The sequence below is a fragment of the Penicillium lagena genome, assembly GCF_028827675.1.
Source record: "Penicillium lagena strain IBT 129212 chromosome Unknown utg000005l_segment0_segment0, whole genome shotgun sequence".
NCBI lineage: Eukaryota > Fungi > Ascomycota > Eurotiomycetes > Eurotiales > Aspergillaceae > Penicillium > Penicillium lagena.
In genome coordinates this window covers 215,731-231,854 of record NW_026623226.1, presented here as the reverse complement: position 1 = coordinate 231,854, position 16,124 = coordinate 215,731, and the positions used below count along the sequence as shown (strand labels likewise).

Genomic DNA, 16,124 nt, shown 5'->3' with positions numbered 1-16,124 from the left:
CTCTGCTCTCTGTCCACGGATCACCTACATCGATGATCTATATATCCCGGGCAAGACTGGTGGCACCATGTCTTTCCCTCCGAAGACCTCACTTGTGGATCTTCCCAACGAGGTACAACATCACCCTCCATTGTTCTCTTAGTCTCATATGCTAAATCCCAAAAAGATACTCCAAATCATCGCCTCCCTCCTCCCAACGGACAAAGACGTCACGAACTTCTCACTCGTCTGCAGGGACATCTCCGACACCGTGCTCCCATCCGAGTCAACCATCTGGCGCAGTCGCTTCGGCGATCTATACGATATACCACCGGGCCGATCCTCAAAGGAGTTGAAAACTGAATATAAAGTCCGCGCTATTGTGTTGGCCCAGAACATCGACTTCAAACAGGGCGAAGGTCCCCAACAATGCCTGTGGCTTGAAGTGGTTCACACCATGCTTCTTGAATCTTTGACTCTGCCGCTGAAAAATTATACTTCCAAGACATATGACCACCTGTCTGAACGACTCAAGAAGCTGAGTTTTCTTCGGAGACCGGTCTCTGGCTATGGCTTGTATAAGCCGCAGGAGCCATCGGAGCTGTTCTGTGCGGTGCAGTTGGTAAGTAGGATGAAAATTCACAAAGTGTTGAATCTGACTGTTGTCAGTGTCTCACTTCCATGGCCCTGCATCCAGCCATGGGCTTCTGCTGTCTTCGCACCGACTATGACATCGGCACAGTGTATGCCTGCGGCGATGAGGTCAAAATCCCCTTGATCCAGCCTGATGCTCCGAACCTCACGAACTTATTGCACATGCGCAACTTCTGGCAGCGACACCTTCGCAATCACTGCGAATGCACTTTCTTCGAGACCTTCGCCAAGTTGCCCGACCATCTGAGACCCAGTGCGCGCGTGTTCTCGGATGAGGAGTTTAGTCTGGGCACTTCGTGGCTGGGTTACTACTGTAAGTCAGGATTCTCCGATGTGTGTGTGTCTCTGAAATAAACTGATGCTTAACAAGCATGCCTTCATCCTTTACCCGATCCAACGGAGCAGCTTCAATTCAGACAAACATGCGCCGATCTCGATACTCACTGGGACCAGGTCGAGATAATGGTAAGGCAACTTGGCAACAAATCCACAGATAACCAAGTAACATGTTCTTCAGTCCCTCGAGCTTGAACTTCAGCCTGATGATGAAATGACCTGGCCCCCAGAATTCGACGCCATACTGCCCCGACTCGGCCAATCGAAGAATCGGGCATACTTCCGAGGTGTGCAGCAGACATATGGGGGAACCACCCCGGCCAGAAACGGGGTTATTGGCTTCACCGAGCCAATTGCGGTCCACTATGGTGGGTTTCCTGGCTGGACTCGCATCTGCTTTGCCATTCGGGACGAGGGTGGTCAACCAGCCCAAGCGGGAAGCAGTGCAGAGCAAGGACAATGGAAGCCCTGGGCACTGGAAAGAAGCGCTTGGCTGCACGGGTACGAGGCGGTTATTCTTCCTGGTGGTGCGGTGATGCTGGGAAGATGGGTGGATATGAAAGATATGACGGGGCGAGGACCGTTTATCTTCTGGGATGTATAAGCAGGGATCGGGGGATCAAATCAGATCAATTGGGAGGCTGCGTGGATATCAAAGTTTAGGGCTGAATTGCGAGCAATCTAGATTTTAGAGAACAAAAATAACCAAGAATAAACCAACACGGGTTGCTTCATAAAAATAGCGACAAAAAAAGAAAAAAGAGCTACTCTTCAATGTCCTTCACCTTCTCCCACTGTCCCTTCAGGTTCTCCTTCCACAAGCTGACCTTGTTGTCACCGCCGCTGACAGCCAGAATATTACCGCTGAGACTCCAGCTGACGCGCCACAAGACAGTATCGAATTCGAGTGTTTGGCTGGACCACTGGCCCGGGTTGGCCGCATCAGAGGTCCAAATGCGAACCGTCTTATCTTGCGAGGCCGAGGCAATGTAAGACTTGGAAAGAATACTTGGCGACCAGGCGACGTCGCGAACCCAGTCCGAGTGGCCCTCCAGGGTTTGGGTCAGGTTGTAGGATTTGGATTCGGTGCTGGAGAGCTATTAGCTAGAGCCACCCAACGATTGAAGCATAGCATACTTGTAGTCCCAGATTTTGATCAGGTTGTCGCTTCCACCGGTGACAAACCGTCTCTGCTGCCCCGGTCCGGGGTTCGAGCTGATCAGGCTGCCGGCAAAGGCAGCGGGCGCCCAGCTGATGGAATTGACGCCCATCCCGTGCGCGTGGAAGATCTGATGGGTCCAGCTGTTGTCACGGAACTCGAGGACACTGACATGGCCGTCGGAGGATGCGCAGGCCAGGAGACAGCCACTCTCGTGCGGGGCCCACGATACCATGTTTACGGACGCCGTGTGCAGGGAGAAGTCGAAGACCTTGCTCCATGTGCTGCCACCGACAGGGTTGGTCGCGTTCTGCGGTTGCTCACGCCAGATCAGGACCTTGCCGTCGTACGACGAGGAAGCGAGAATCGTGCCGTATTTCGGGTGCGCCTAGAAACACCACCAGAGTCAGATTTGCGGGTTTGGTCAGATGGCTAAATACTCACCCAGGCGATACACCACACCGCACCCTCATGGCTGTCATGACCGTGTTAGCAGCTGGATAGCCCGCGTCGAATGATGCCTTTGCTCACCCTTTCAGAGTCTCGACCAAGCGGTGTGTCTCGCCCTCAATCTCGAAAATCTTAATTGTTTTATCGGAGGAGCATGTCGCCAGCCGGCGTCCATAGTAGTCCAAACCGGCATCATGCTGATGAGACAAACATTAGCTTCACTAGGCGTTGAGAGCAGTGCGCATGTGCCACCGAGTACGTACGATCATGTCTTCGTGCCCTGAATTGGAAATCACCTGTGCGGCTGCCTGCAGATTCACGAGGGGGAGCTGTCAGTAAGCACCATAAGCGCAATTGAATGGACCACATACCATTTTGACGCAGCCCTGAGAGGGGAGGGGGAGAAAAGAGAGACCGAGAGAGCTAAGGAGTAATGGCGAGAGTGTGTGTTTGGGGTGAAGCCAAACACCCTGGCCTGTGCTTATCTTATCAGCCCTGACTCAGCAGGTCACGTTCTGGTCAGGTGACGGACCTCGGCTGATCGGTTGTACTACTCCCCCACGGCCGCCTTCTCACTCTTGCACATATCCTCAACCATCTCATACTGATTGCCGTCCATCATGAGCGACGCTCTCTGCGGCCCGTCGAATGCCCTGCAGAACTTCAAGAACCATGCGTCGGTCGATCGCACTCTCCAACAAGACCGCCTAGCTGCTCGGCACTCGCCTGCCCAGGTAAGTGGATAGCAAATCCGTCACTACGGAATGCTAATGGTCGACCAGCAGGGCTTCCGATCACAGAACCCCCGAGAAGGAATTCTCGACCCCGAATTCGCTGCATTTGAAGCCAACCTCGCGGGTCCAGCGGTTCCCGAACTCCAGCACCCCGCTCACTTTGGCCCGCCGGCTGCCCAGCTTCCCGCGCCTCACCACCCGGGAAACGCCGATTGGGCATCGGACTTTCAGAACCTGCAGATTTCGGGCCCTGCGCATCATGCGCCACAACTGCAGCATATGTCACCCTCCCCTGCGATCGCGGGAGGGTGGCAGAATGAGTTTATGCGCCAGCAGCAGCATCAGCCGCCGGCACATGCCCAGCAAGCTCCGGGAATGAATCGGGCCTTCCAACCAGCTTTTGCACCCAGCTATCAGATGCAAAGTACATCCATGATGCAGCACCAACAACAACCACAGGAACACCATGCGCCAGCCGAGAAATTCGACGAGTCTGCTTTTGAAGCTGCATTTGAACAAGCACGAGCGGATATGGATATGGAGCTACAAACGAACGCAACCGAGACCGTACAAGACTCGATTCACGAGACCGATGCACAAACCGCCGATTCCGTTGTCCACGAAGAAATCCGCATCGGATCCGACACCATCCCCCAGGCCGACAAGGGGCGAAGCGCCGACGAACTCGCGCGAACGGCCGGAGAGCTCCTCGACCGCGTCCAACACGACCAATCTCAGAAATTCCAACAAAGCAACTTCCTTGCGCTGATGCGCCGCATCCGAGACCGCGAGGTGCAGGTAGAAGGAGACGAGTTTCGCGAAGTCAGTACCAACCCGTAAACATCGATGTTGGGTCCACACCGGTATATTTCGTCGATCGATACGGGTGCCTGTGCGTGCTAACTGTCAGACTGGCAGACGTTGCAGTCTCTCCATCCGGGCGGACGATACTACCCGGGCAACGCCGATATCATCACCGACACTAGTAAGGAACCTTCCACCCTAGTGGCAGGGCCTGGAACCACGGTCCCATGAAGAAAGGCAACAATAGATCCTGACCCCCCTCGCTCAGCGCACACCCGAGCGCCAGCCGAAGAAGCCTCCCAGGCTGATCGCGACCTCGGACCCGGCGACACCAACGCCCTTTACGAAGGGTGGATCCATACGCAGGGTTTGGTAGATCGCCGGACCTTGCAGCCGACGATCTGTTTCGTGAGACACGGGCTGGCCGCACATACTTTCTCAGACTATTAGCCATCGTTTTTTCCCGCATTGGCCCGGCGTTTACATTCAATCAATAAACCATTGATTATTGTCATTCAATTCCCCTTTTGTTGTTTGTTTTGGTTCGTTAGAGAACAATCCATCACGTGACCCTATTGATGCCCCGAAGAACAATCAGTTGTGCATTGGCATTATTGACGGGGCGTCAATCGGAGCAGAGTTCGGCCTGATGATTGGTTATTGAGCCCTATTGATGGTGATGGAAATGTTTGCTCCCCGGTGCATACAAATACCCCTCTGTTGCGTCCGCTGTTGGCCACTACTCTCCGGATTTTGTTATATATCATCGCTTTCAATACATATTCTCTTGGGAAAAAATGCTTCCTCCCTCGGGCTCGCTGCGGCACCATGCCCACAAGCTCGCTGAAGCCCGTGCAAACCGTACTGAACGTCCCTCAGCGCCGCCGCCATACTCACCAGTTCCCCATGTCATCATGGGAGGGCATGGCCTGCTAGTGGATGAGGACGACAGCCCCAGCCCCATCACCATCACTATGGACGCTTCAATCCACATCCATGGCAATGGCAACACAATCGTGCTGCCAAGTACCAACCCAAAAGCTGCTGAGCAGCAGCAGAATAGAACTTCTTCGTCAGAAACAACAGCAACATCAACATCAGCGCAAATGACAGCACTGCAATCCGCGCAAAAGCAGCGCCAAAACAAACTCTCCGAGATGGCGAGCACGATCATCGCCGCATTGCACGAAGCCGACGCCCTCCTCGATGTCGAGAGCGGGCGCTGCAGGCCCATCGCCGTGCATCTCGACGCGGGCGTCAAGGTTGAAGGCAGTCGCAATGTGATTTGCGTGGGCGCTGCTGCTGCGCCGAGCCGGGTGGGTCGTAAGAATCCCCTGTCTGAGGATGGGAATGGTGATGGTGTGAGTCGGAAGAGACGAGCACAGTCTGTATGTTTTGTTCCCTTCTTTTGGATGGCTTTTGACATGGCTTCTAATGGATGTTATAGGAACCGCCGGGCTTTCGTGCGCCCAAGCGGGATATATCTGGTGAATTGAAATGAAATGGCCTGAAATGATGGGTTAGATTGAGTGTTCGTGTATTGACGAGATCCCAAGTGTACGCTGCTCTCTTATCTAGACTATTGTTGATGTTATTGTCTGCAGGATATCTCAGTGCCCTTGTATTTGTACGCGAGGGACGGAATCGGCGCAATGGACGTTGTGGTTGTGTTTCTTGCTTGAATTACGCAGATGAACTCAAAACGAACCCAGATTTCATATTCATACACTTTTAAACAAAAAGTCCCATCGCGCGCCCATCCGGTGCAGGTAGTAGTGTATCCCAGAAATCACAAAATAACCCCCTATCGGGTCGACGATCGACCAGACAAGACACCCGCCCCCAAGCGAGAAAGATTAGAATAAAAAACAGACAGGACCAGAAAGCGCCGTATATGGTATCCATTTGATGGAAAGATAGTGGGTGATCAAGTCCCGTGCATCTGTCATGGATATGAACAGTGGAGGACAGAAAGGTTCTAAAGAAGGTGGTGTATACAATCAGGTGTATCGGCTGACGGGGATGTCGTGGCGATGGAGATCTTTCGACCACTCGGGAGCAATCTTGTCTCGTTCGTAGAGGAAGCCGCAGTTGTGGCAGAGTGACTGCAAATCTGGTCAGTACAATAATTGAATAAGGCAGCTCTTTTTCTTACCCTTGGCCCATCGGGTCCATCCCGCACAGCCCAAACAGCCGTGCCCCAGACCATACAATTGCTGCATCGCCAGCTTTGCCGTTCCCTAAAACACGGTCACATTAGTATTCAGCTTCACATAATCGAACACAGAAACGTACCATTCGGATAGTGTGCCACCTCCACCGCCGTATCCGGCACCCGAGCCCGTCTCCGGGGTCCCTCGACCGGGCGTGCCTCGACCCAGGGGACTTAGACTGCGGAAGCGGCGCTTCCGCTTGTTCCTCTCACCTCGACCCAAGGGAGTCTCGCTGTCGACATCGAAATACCCACTGCTCTGCCTCGATATCTCTGGGGTGATACCGGCAGTAGAGGAAAACCGGGCGGTTTCTCGACGCAACCGACGGATTTGTCGCTCACGATCACCTTCACGTCTTTCAATTTCTTCCTTCGACAAGGTTTCCACCTTGGGCTCCCACTCATCTGCCAGAGTCTCCGGATCATATCGCCAACCGGCCTCGGTGCCGTTCGCTGCTAGATTATCAATCTCGTTTCCATAACCATTAATTCCGCTCACTAGGCCGCCGCTCTCGCAGACCTCTTTCTTCAGTCTTAGGACCGCCTCGTAGATGCCGTGCGCGATGGCGCTCACCCACTCGCCGCTGAGACTGAGGTCAGCGCAGGTGATCTTGGCGAACTCCTCGGCCAGTCCTGGCGGATGGAGAAGTGACCATTCGAATTTGTCCGTGTAGAGCTTGTTTTGCAGGTTGATGTTGAGGTTGATCAGACACCTATATGCATCGTCTGGATTCAGGAGGCTGTCATTGACCAGCGCCTCTTTCGTTACTGTCACTGCTACTGCGACCCCGTTGGCCCCCCGGCTGTCCGGGGTGGCCGCATTCGCCGCCGCGGGCGTCATAGAAGTGTCGCGAGACGGCTCAGTCTGCGGAGGAACGCTCGGGGCGGTCGTAATGGGCAGCGTACTCTGGAAAAGAGGATGTAGAGCCACTCCCGCGTACTCTTCCAGCTGCTGTCGAATTTGATTGCTGATCGTCATCGTGATCGCCTGTGGATTGGGGAGGTCGAGGTCCCGGACAAATCCCACCGCGAATTCCTCCGGGGTGGCTAGCGCTTCGTGCAGGTTCCACAGGAATGTGTCCTTGATGCGATATGAGGGCAATGGCTCTGGTTTCCGGTAGGCAGGGAGGGCTGGGGTGATGCTGGTATCATTGACCAGGCCGCGCGGCAGAGGAAATGGCTCGATGGGCGTGTGTGCGGGCACCTCCACGTCGATTCGGATGGGGACGAGTGTTTGTGGCAGCTGGGCCTGAATCTGTAACTGATCCGCACATCTGCATCAAGTGTCAGCGATACCCCCAATAAAATGCGGCTCGAAAAGAAACATACGCTGGTCGGAGCATCCTCTTAATCATCCACTCGCGAAACACGCCTTGCACCTCGACAGGCTCATGTGTTTCTCTACCCACCTTCCCAGCCTGCGGTACCTTGTCGGAGATGGATTCTTCACGCCGGAGGCTCCGCAGGCCCGTTGGTCGCCGGGGCCCATCGCTTTCATCGAAATCTTCATCGTCAAATCCATCTTCTGCGTAATTGACGGCTGTGGTGCCACGCTTTGTTGTTCGCGGAGTTGGGCCGGCCACTACTGGGGTGATCACCGGCGTGAGTAGCGCGTTGCCATACTGGCGCACCCGTGGCGGGTAGGATGTGATGTAGCCGCGAAGAGGGGACATGTTTTTGAGCGCTTTGCAGCTTCACGGACACATGCCCCTTCGAGTCAGGCTGGTGTGGAAGGGAGAGATCGAGAATTGCGGCGTTTGTTGATCTGCAGCAGGGTGGAAGGGTCGACCCGGTGGGGGGGAAGAGGATGGGAGGGATGGGAGATTGGATCAGAAGCACAATGGGAGATGTGACCGAAGACAAGCCGAGACAAGAGGAACACGCGGCCAGGCAGACAATTTGACAACGGACAGAGGGCAGGCGCAGAGTGCATTCCAGGTTCTTTTGCGCCAGTCGCGCTTTCCCAATTCAGCCGGGAAGACGCTAGTCTCAGTTGGGGCATCACATGATCATCCTCGATCTAGATCTACAGGAACAATGGATGTGGCATCAATTTGCTACTAGTGTCTCCCATATGTCCATATCCCGCATGTCAAAAAAAGATGAACAAACTGCTCAGTACGCCAGACCGGCTGCCGCGGGGAAACGAATGACACAAATCCAACAGTCAATGAACGGGGAGGCAGAAAACAGGTGGATGGTGGTATCGGTACAATGAAACACAGAAAGAGAAAATAACCACTACCGCAGTCCGATTACGCTCTGAAGAAAGTATTAGCGGAGAGTATGAGGGAGAGAAATCCCGGGAGCTTACCATTTCTAGCGTCCACACACGGCGGATCCAGACCTTGAGGGGGCCCTCCACGCCCTCAACATTCTCCAGCTCGATCCCCCCCCACCAACACCGCCGCGCGGGTTTCCTCCAGAATAGGAGAAGCTTCTGTGCCATGCCCACGGCATTGTTATTTGTCAGATCCCCTCGGATATCAGTGCGGAGTTTGGCCAGCGCCAAACTGCAAATCACCGCCTTGTTGGGCTCGGGAGCTCGATGGCCCCATTGATCCTCGCGATCAAATCCACTGCGCAACAGAATGAGTCTCGAGGTTCAAGTCATTGGAGAAAAGGGGGACTGACCCAGCAGTAAGCATTTCAATCAAGTGCTGCTCCGTAGAGCCAACCTCCTCGCTTTTTCTCAACCCTGAGAAAATCCCGTCCTGTTTCAAGAGTGCTCGGCCAGCAGCCCGCTTGACTTCCAGCATCTCATCATGGTCAATATTCGGAAACGGTGGGATCGTATAGAAATCGAGGTCTTCTCGAAGCACGATAATCCCCGCACGGTCTTGCAGCATGTCCCGCGTCGAGTTTTGCATCGCGTCGGGTGCTTCCAGCTCTGGCGAGGTCGAGCCCGACGGCAGGGAAGAGGGGATCGACTGAGCAACGTGCCGGAAGAAGTCCAGCATATATTGAAGCGAGGCCGGGTCATACTGCAGTTTGGGTCAGGCATGAATCCTTCAAACAAGATGCGCGCATTCACATACATCAACCGGGTAGACATCTCCCTCATGGAACCCACCCATGTGCCCATCCGGAAGAAGGCCGTTCGGAAACAGTGAAAGGAGCACGAATTCAGGCAACGTCAGCAACTCATCACGCGAAAGGGTGAACCGGGTGCCCCTGAGCTTCGAATCAGCATCTGCGAGTCTACTTTCCGGGTGTGTCTGACTTACCGGAGATCGAGGGTGATGTGCTCATCGCTGCCAATATCTATGTACGCGAGAAAATTAGCAACAGGCGTATCTTGACACACAAAGACACCCACCTCCAAGAGTGTTGATCGGTGGCCCTCCCGTTTGCTGCACCTGAGTAATAATACTCGAAGCGCCTCCGGCAGCAGCCATCACGTAGCTGAACTGCTCGAGGGGACTGTAACCTTCGGTGTACGGCGGCGGCGGTTCCCCGTCGTCAGCACTCTTCTCTCGCCCGTCACTCTTGGGCTCTTGCGAGAAGGACGCTTTGGTCTCTGCGACAACCGACGACGAAGGGGACGAGTCGAGAAGCTCCTCGACAGGGGGCGGAGGCGCGAAGGCGGGGAGCGACGCCGATTCGGGGGGCCCAGTGACGGCGAGCTCTTGGGCGCGGTGGCTGGGGTCTGTCGGCGGTACGACGAAGAGTGAAGAGAACGGTGGGGGGCCGAAGGAAGAGGAATTGGAGGCCGATGCTTCGGAGTAGGGGTACGAGTGCGGCGGTGGCGGCGCGGTGTAGTAGTAGTCGTCCTCCTCGGGGGAGTCCGTCTGGAAAGGCGGTCGCGCCGTGGTTGAGAATGACACGATGATGGGCCTCGAGAGGAAAGCTTGGGATGAGAGGAAGTGGGTGACGATCTGAGGGTTCCAGACTTGCGCCCTAGAGCGTCCGCTGTTGTCGATCAGGAGGCGAGCTCAGACAGACGATGTAATGCGCGGGACATAGACCAAGTGACTCTGTATATCATATGATATACTGAGTAACCAAAAAAAGGGACACAAACACAGACTGGCCAACAGTCTATCAGTAGTCAAAGGGAAAGATAGAGGAAGAGAGAGAGGAGAGGTGGTCGGCGCTTAGAGGCTGGGGGGGTTTGGCGGTCAGTCAGTCAGTCACGTTGCATCACCATGAACAATCCTACGTGGGATACACTATAGATAGAGAGAACGTTTGAATAGTTGACTTCATGGACTTAAATAATGCTGAACTCATAATTGCCTACACATGGCGCTCGGCAAAGCTCTGGATCAGACCTTCCAGCGTCGGCTCATACTCCTTGAGCGTGACCTGATCCCCGTCCAGGATGGTGTTGGCCTGCACAAACACCTTACGCGGCACCTTGTTCTTCAGCACCACCTCGCGCACCTGGGTCCCCCACCATTTGTCCACTGCGGTAATCCCATTGTACAGAGCCAGGCCAGCCTCAATGTCCGCCGTGCTCTTGTACACATGCAGCTTCTGGAGGTACTTCTCCACTGCTGGGCGACCATGGCTCAAGATCTTCGAGCGATCCAGATGGATCTCCAGGTCTGACAAGTCGTCCTTGGTATACGACAGCTTGACAAAGTCACCACCGGCATCAAGGAACGTGCGGAGGATGCTGTATCGGGCCTGCATATGCGCCTGGCCCCATTTCTGAGTCTTGGGATCCCAGAATTCCAATGCAACCAGACCCGCGCGAGCCATCTGGAGATATGCGGTGAACAGCACATCACCCGCCTCACCAGCCATGTCCTCGCTGCCATCGCCGAATCCAAAGATCTTCAGGATGCCGAAATCACAACCGAGAGCCATGGCCACGCATTCGGCGCGACACTCTTCGTATGACGAGGCAATCGCGCCGAAGACGGAGCTCCACGTCTGACCCGGTTTGTACCAGGTCGAGACGGGCTTTCCTGTCACGGGGCTGATCGGGGGATTGGCAATATCAAAGTTGTATTGTCCGGGAGCCGTTTCTTGCAACAGTTTTCCCGTACCATGACCCAGAAGCTCATGGATGCCGACCTGGACTTCAAAAGCCGGATCGCGGCAGCGACGGTATACCTCCTCATCCTTTTTGGCAATGAAAGGGATTGGCTCATTGGGAGCTTTCGCACTGAGAACGTTGCCCAGGGACACATTCTTGAATCCCAGGTTCTGCCGGATGTCATCGTAATTAGGCAGGTTGATACCGGCTGGCAGACCGGAGCATGCAAAGCTCAGAACTTCGAGCGACGTGAAATCCGGACTGAGGAACTTGTCCTTTTCAAAGTCCTTGCCCCAGGGCAGTTTGGGGATCATGCTTTCTGCACTGTCCACCAGCGTACCAAACGCCCGCGTGCGTTCCATATTGACCTAGTTGAGAGTAAGCAATTACTGAACATCAATATATCCAACACACATACCAGAGCGACAAAGCCTTCCCATTCTCCACGGACACCATGCGGATCGCGGTAGGTCTCCACGAATCCCAGATTCGTCTCCAGAGCCGGTTTCTGGTCCTTCACCCAGATCCGCTGACTCTCCTTGAACGCCTCGATCGACCCAGCACCAAAGGAATGGGCATACGCATCGAGCATTTTCTTTTGATTCTCGTTGGCGGCATTGAGCTCTGCCTGCTTGATGCAGTGAGCGATCTTGGCCATTTCTTCCTGGTAGTCTCCAAAAACCAGGCGCAGCGTCTTCCCCTTAAGCTTGCCATCGAGCTCGAACGTGTCTTCTTCCCCAAGGTCTCGGTGGTTCGCCCGTGGGTTTGAAATACCGGATGCGATCAAGAGTTCAAAGTCGCCTGACGCAGTCTTCCGCAGCCTGGTGTTCTCGAGGGCTAGCCCCTTCTTCTCCATCAAATCTCCAATCGCCGTGATCTCTTCTTTCAGGATCGACGGCGAATCGGGATAGTAGGTGGTCATGTGGCCACTTCGCGGATATCCCAGGTGCATCATTGCCTGCTCCCTCGTCTCGTAAATGCCGCCACCGGTGGTGTTTGCCTTGTGGAAGGCAGCCTTTGTTTCCGGTGTAGCGGAAGCTAGAGCTTCAAGAGCGGATGGCGGTAGACGGGGGATGAATTTGGAGTCCCCAAATCCCTTGTAGTTGCCGCAATTCCCTAGGAATTGCGCCGCATATTCGAGGAAGAAGCGGAGATTTTCTTCGCTAACGTTTGTTTTCTGCGCCAGGCTGTTCCAGTCGCCATTACAGGCGCGGTAGAGCGCAAGGATGAGGTCGTAGATCGGCTCCGACTCGGGAGAGACCTGGCGCAAAGTGACTCGCGTGCCTTCGAATGCGGCGCTGTATAATTACAGCTAGTTAGCTCACGATATGAAGCTGTAGGAGACCAGAACGGGCATTTACCGGCTCATGTAGTGGGCGTATTTCCGGAGACTCGGATCTTGCAGCGTCTCAAAGTGCGGCCTGATCTCCAGACGGACCACCGTCGGCGGCGAATCCGCCAGGTAATGCTGCTTAATGTTGTCATCCATGGCTGTTGCGAAGAGGCGGGACGAAAGTCGAGGAATGCAAACACGAGACGAGAGTGATAAAAGTGGCGAGCCCCGGGTCAAGCGGCGTAGGGACATGAGGGGGAAATGTGAGAGGTAGCTATGACACTTGCATTGATCGGGCGGGAACAGAGGTACCGCAAGGTCACTGTCCACTTTGTGGACTGTGCACGAGTACCTGTGGGTACATACCTCCGACCACGCCAGTATTTAGTTTTATTCTTGTCTGTCCATTATTCTATGTACAACTAGCGAAATGGTGCGAGAGATAGACTAATTACAATGGCGAATGCAAATCTCACAGCAGACTGTCGTACTTTGCTAACCCTTGCTTCGGTTGCTGGGGTGGTTGTTGCGGAGGGGGATTGATAATGTGGTTGGGAAATGCGCTCGACGCCGTGTTTTGTCCCGGTGGTGGAGACCTCAGAGCAATGTTGCTGCCCATGCCTCCGGATGGCGGAGGGGGGACAGAGAACGCAGAGTAATTGGGTCTCTGCTGCGACATGGTGGAGGTCATAGTGGACAAAGATGACAAGGACGCACCAGATCTGCTTCCCTGAGCTTGGTGGTGACTAGTGCTAGGCGTATCCCAGATTGATGCCGAGGATTGCCCCGCCGTACCTTGCATTGAGGGAAAGGCCGAAGCCATCGGTGAAGCCATGGGCGAGCCTTGTCGGGCCGTGGGCTCAAGCGACGGGAAGGAGCTCAGTTTCTGATCGGGCGTGATGGAGCGGAAGCCAGAACTAGCTTGTTGGTTATTGGCTTGCCACGAGAACGAGGGCGACAGGCTGGAACGCGAGGGTTTCGTCGGCTCCGGTTCCATGCTGCCCCAGATATCCATCTTGTCCTGGCCATTCGAAGGTGCAGCAGCGCCCTTGCCCAGAACAAGACGCTCAAAGTTGTTTCGGGCATTGTCCATATCGCCCGAAGTAAGATCAGTGGCAGATTGGGAGAAACTGTCACCGCCATTCCGGAATCCGGTTGAATCGCCACCAGAGGCAAGCTCCTGTAGCTTCCGGGTCTGTTCCTTTTCGACCTTGGAAGATATTGTCTTGATCAAGGCCATGAATTCATTGAATTGTTGGAGGTTCAGCAGCGGGCCCAGACTGAAGCTCCAGAGGATGGGCAATACTTCGAGAGCGAGAAAATCTGTATCTGCGACGGTGCCCACTTGGCGAAACACCTTCAAAGCGGCCATCATCACCCCAGGCTCTTTGGTCTTGATTGCCTTGAGAGATGGGACCAGTTTTTCTTGAATGGTGTACTTGTCCAGGATGGACGTCTTGACCGACTTCGACTTATTGGTCTCGACGGTGCCGGTCAGATCGTCATCCCATCCGTCGGTATCCTCGACAGTGCCTCCACAGAGGACACTAAAAGCTTCTAAGCTGCGAACTTTGATGGCAAGACTGCTGGTGCGACTGAAGGTACTAGCGATAGGAGGGAACACTTCGTTCTTCACGGTGCTGAAGTCAAGAACAGGGAGAACCACCGGCAGACATTTGATAGATGCATCCACGAGGGAGTGTGTTGGCGAGTCCAGTCCAAGTCGTATCAGAGGTAAAATGTCTACACAAGAATTAGTCGCGTATCCGGACCTTGGGAGAAGTCAACCAACCTTCTTTGAACTCCATTCCGGAACAGTTGTCCGCAATGAGTTTCATGTTTTCCAGCACAACCATCAGGCCCGCGTCCTTCTTAGAATCCCGTTCCACCGGTCCTTTGGCTGAGCCCGTTCCGAATACCTCCTTCAGACGAGGAATCACTTTCTCGGGAAACGCGCGGCGGCCATTAGGGATTTTTGAAAGAACCCCAAATACGTTTTGTAACAAGAGAGGCAGAAGCTCACGATCTTTCATCTCGTCGAGAAGCGCACCGAGCAGCTTCCGTTCCAACACAGAAGGGGGAAAGTCAGGAAGGACTCGCTGCAGGCCACGCAAGAATTGAGTTTTCTCATTCTGATTTTTGGCAGGCAGTGATTCCAAGAACCGGATTGTGGATACTAGGACATTGTCAAAGTATGGAGATTGCTGAAATTCTCGCGCATTCATACGTTGAGCGGCCCTTCTGGTAATCAGTCGCGGCAGGACATGCGACAAGACATCTTTCGGGATCGGTTTCGAACAGAGAAAGTTGTTCCCCTGTGACGGAGTTGTTGATGGCGAGCTGAGCAGCTTCTTGTAGGTGGTCAAGTTCGCATGGGTTTGCAGTGGTGAGACATGCGGAGAATTGTAGAGCGCGATGATGATAAGACCCAGGGAGAAAAGATCAGCGGATGAAGACACATTTGAATCCAGAGCAAAGTCGGGCGAGGTATAGTCGAGATTTAGCTGGACTGAAGGCGGCAGCCGTGGGTCTTGGTAGAGAACCTCGGACACGGCCAGCGGGGGAAGCGATGTTCGAGTCTCTGAGGAATCGGGAGGCCCAGCAAATCCCAGACCGGAGATTTTCCAGTCAGACTTGGAATTGATATAGATGGCTTCCGGATTGAGGTTGCCATGCACCAGGCCAGCGGACTCGTGAAGAAACTCAAGACCCTTGGCGACTTGCAATAGACCCTTTTGGATTTCCAGTTCATCAATCTCAAAATCCTTTCTTCGACGGCTGCCGTCGGGCTCTTGCACCATATATCGGCTGCCTCTCGAGCCGCCAGCGGTAGTATCTTGATCATTTTGCTCCAGCAGCAGGCCGGACAGAGACGCGGTGAGGGGCTCTGTTGCAAACATCAGGCCGCCACTGCGGGTCTCCTCGACCGGCTCGAGAACCTGCAGGATGGACGGATGCCTCAGCCGGGCGAGGTTGCTGGCTTCGCGCTTCAGCCGGTCAATCACATCTTCCTGTAGCTTCTTATTGGCGGAGCCAGAACGGCCGCCAAAGCCACCGGACCGCGATTCGAGAGTTTTGCGGTCAAAGATGAAGATGGACGCTGCAGTGCCGGTGGACTTTTTCGTGCCATCATGGATTCTCCAGGGGCCCGAGTACACGGTGGGGTGGGGAGCAATCTGATAGTTGGCCGTGATGTTGGAGCTCAGCGACTTGAGTGCTGACGAGAACATCTTGACTGGAGCGAGCCAAGGCAATCATTCCAGAGACCGGGGCTGGCGAATGGGCTCGTTTCACAGTGTCGTCACAGCGCGAACTCGATGCATTTCACCACGGTGTCTTGAAGTCGCTCCAACAATGAACGGATGAATTGACTATCGGGAGAGATCCCAGGTGTTTCTAATAGGGTCGGATGTGCCGAGTAGAAATTTGCATTACCGGGGGGGCCAGAGCGAGATCAGCCTCAGCTGTTGTTTTCT

The 16,124-nt window shown here is 54.4% G+C and overlaps 10 protein-coding genes across 10 annotated transcripts; 3 read left to right on the top strand and 7 right to left on the bottom strand.

The window, feature by feature from the left end:
• Positions 1-148: 148 nt before the first annotated feature.
• On the top strand, positions 149-1,573 carry N7510_006752 (uncharacterized protein; the record flags this gene model as incomplete). The annotated part of the gene is made up of 3 exons (XM_056978677.1): positions 149-605; positions 722-966; positions 1,151-1,573. The coding sequence occupies 3 exons, from the start codon at positions 149-151 to the stop codon at positions 1,571-1,573; spliced, it is 1,125 nt and encodes a 374-aa protein (XP_056831720.1).
• Positions 1,574-1,733: 160 nt separating this feature from the next.
• On the bottom strand, positions 1,734-2,952 carry sec13 (GTPase-activating protein SEC13; the record flags this gene model as incomplete). Its single annotated transcript, XM_056978676.1, has 6 exons — positions 1,734-2,058; positions 2,107-2,516; positions 2,573-2,603; positions 2,660-2,775; positions 2,842-2,907; positions 2,950-2,952. 6 exons carry the CDS (start codon positions 2,950-2,952, stop codon positions 1,734-1,736), a joined length of 951 nt encoding a protein of 316 aa, XP_056831719.1.
• A 246-nt stretch (positions 2,953-3,198) lies between these two features.
• On the top strand, positions 3,199-4,152 carry pex20 (the record flags this gene model as incomplete). The annotated part of the gene is given in 2 exon segments (XM_056978675.1): positions 3,199-3,312; positions 3,325-4,152. The coding sequence occupies 2 exon segments, from the start codon at positions 3,199-3,201 to the stop codon at positions 4,150-4,152; spliced, it is 942 nt and encodes a 313-aa protein (XP_056831718.1).
• A 761-nt stretch (positions 4,153-4,913) lies between these two features.
• On the top strand, positions 4,914-5,617 carry N7510_006749 (uncharacterized protein; the record flags this gene model as incomplete). Its single annotated transcript, XM_056978674.1, has 2 exons — positions 4,914-5,504; positions 5,564-5,617. 2 exons carry the CDS (start codon positions 4,914-4,916, stop codon positions 5,615-5,617), a joined length of 645 nt encoding a protein of 214 aa, XP_056831717.1.
• Positions 5,618-6,116: 499 nt separating this feature from the next.
• On the bottom strand, positions 6,117-8,001 carry N7510_006748 (putative RSC complex subunit Sfh1; the record flags this gene model as incomplete). The annotated part of the gene is made up of 4 exons (XM_056978673.1): positions 6,117-6,221; positions 6,272-6,356; positions 6,412-7,602; positions 7,658-8,001. 4 exons carry the CDS (start codon positions 7,999-8,001, stop codon positions 6,117-6,119), a joined length of 1,725 nt encoding a protein of 574 aa, XP_056831716.1.
• An 897-nt stretch (positions 8,002-8,898) lies between these two features.
• On the bottom strand, positions 8,899-9,288 carry N7510_006747 (General stress response protein Whi2; the record flags this gene model as incomplete). The annotated part of the gene is made up of 1 exon (XM_056978672.1): positions 8,899-9,288. The coding sequence occupies one exon, from the start codon at positions 9,286-9,288 to the stop codon at positions 8,899-8,901; it is 390 nt and encodes a 129-aa protein (XP_056831715.1).
• Positions 9,289-9,609: 321 nt separating this feature from the next.
• N7510_006746 (general stress response protein Whi2) lies at positions 9,610-10,537 on the bottom strand (the record flags this gene model as incomplete). The annotated part of the gene is made up of 2 exons (XM_056978671.1): positions 9,610-10,240; positions 10,491-10,537. 2 exons carry the CDS (start codon positions 10,535-10,537, stop codon positions 9,610-9,612), a joined length of 678 nt encoding a protein of 225 aa, XP_056831714.1.
• Positions 10,538-10,567: 30 nt separating this feature from the next.
• On the bottom strand, positions 10,568-12,270 carry N7510_006745 (dipeptidyl-peptidase III; the record flags this gene model as incomplete). The annotated part of the gene is made up of 2 exons (XM_056978670.1): positions 10,568-11,683; positions 11,734-12,270. 2 exons carry the CDS (start codon positions 12,268-12,270, stop codon positions 10,568-10,570), a joined length of 1,653 nt encoding a protein of 550 aa, XP_056831713.1.
• A 402-nt stretch (positions 12,271-12,672) lies between these two features.
• Positions 12,673-12,900, bottom strand: N7510_006744 (uncharacterized protein; the record flags this gene model as incomplete). The annotated part of the gene is made up of 1 exon (XM_056978669.1): positions 12,673-12,900. The coding sequence occupies one exon, from the start codon at positions 12,898-12,900 to the stop codon at positions 12,673-12,675; it is 228 nt and encodes a 75-aa protein (XP_056831712.1).
• Positions 12,901-13,120: 220 nt separating this feature from the next.
• On the bottom strand, positions 13,121-15,878 carry N7510_006743 (putative protein kinase Scy1; the record flags this gene model as incomplete). Its single annotated transcript, XM_056978668.1, has 2 exons — positions 13,121-14,391; positions 14,441-15,878. The coding sequence occupies 2 exons, from the start codon at positions 15,876-15,878 to the stop codon at positions 13,121-13,123; spliced, it is 2,709 nt and encodes a 902-aa protein (XP_056831711.1).
• Between the last annotated feature and the right edge of the window lie 246 nt (positions 15,879-16,124).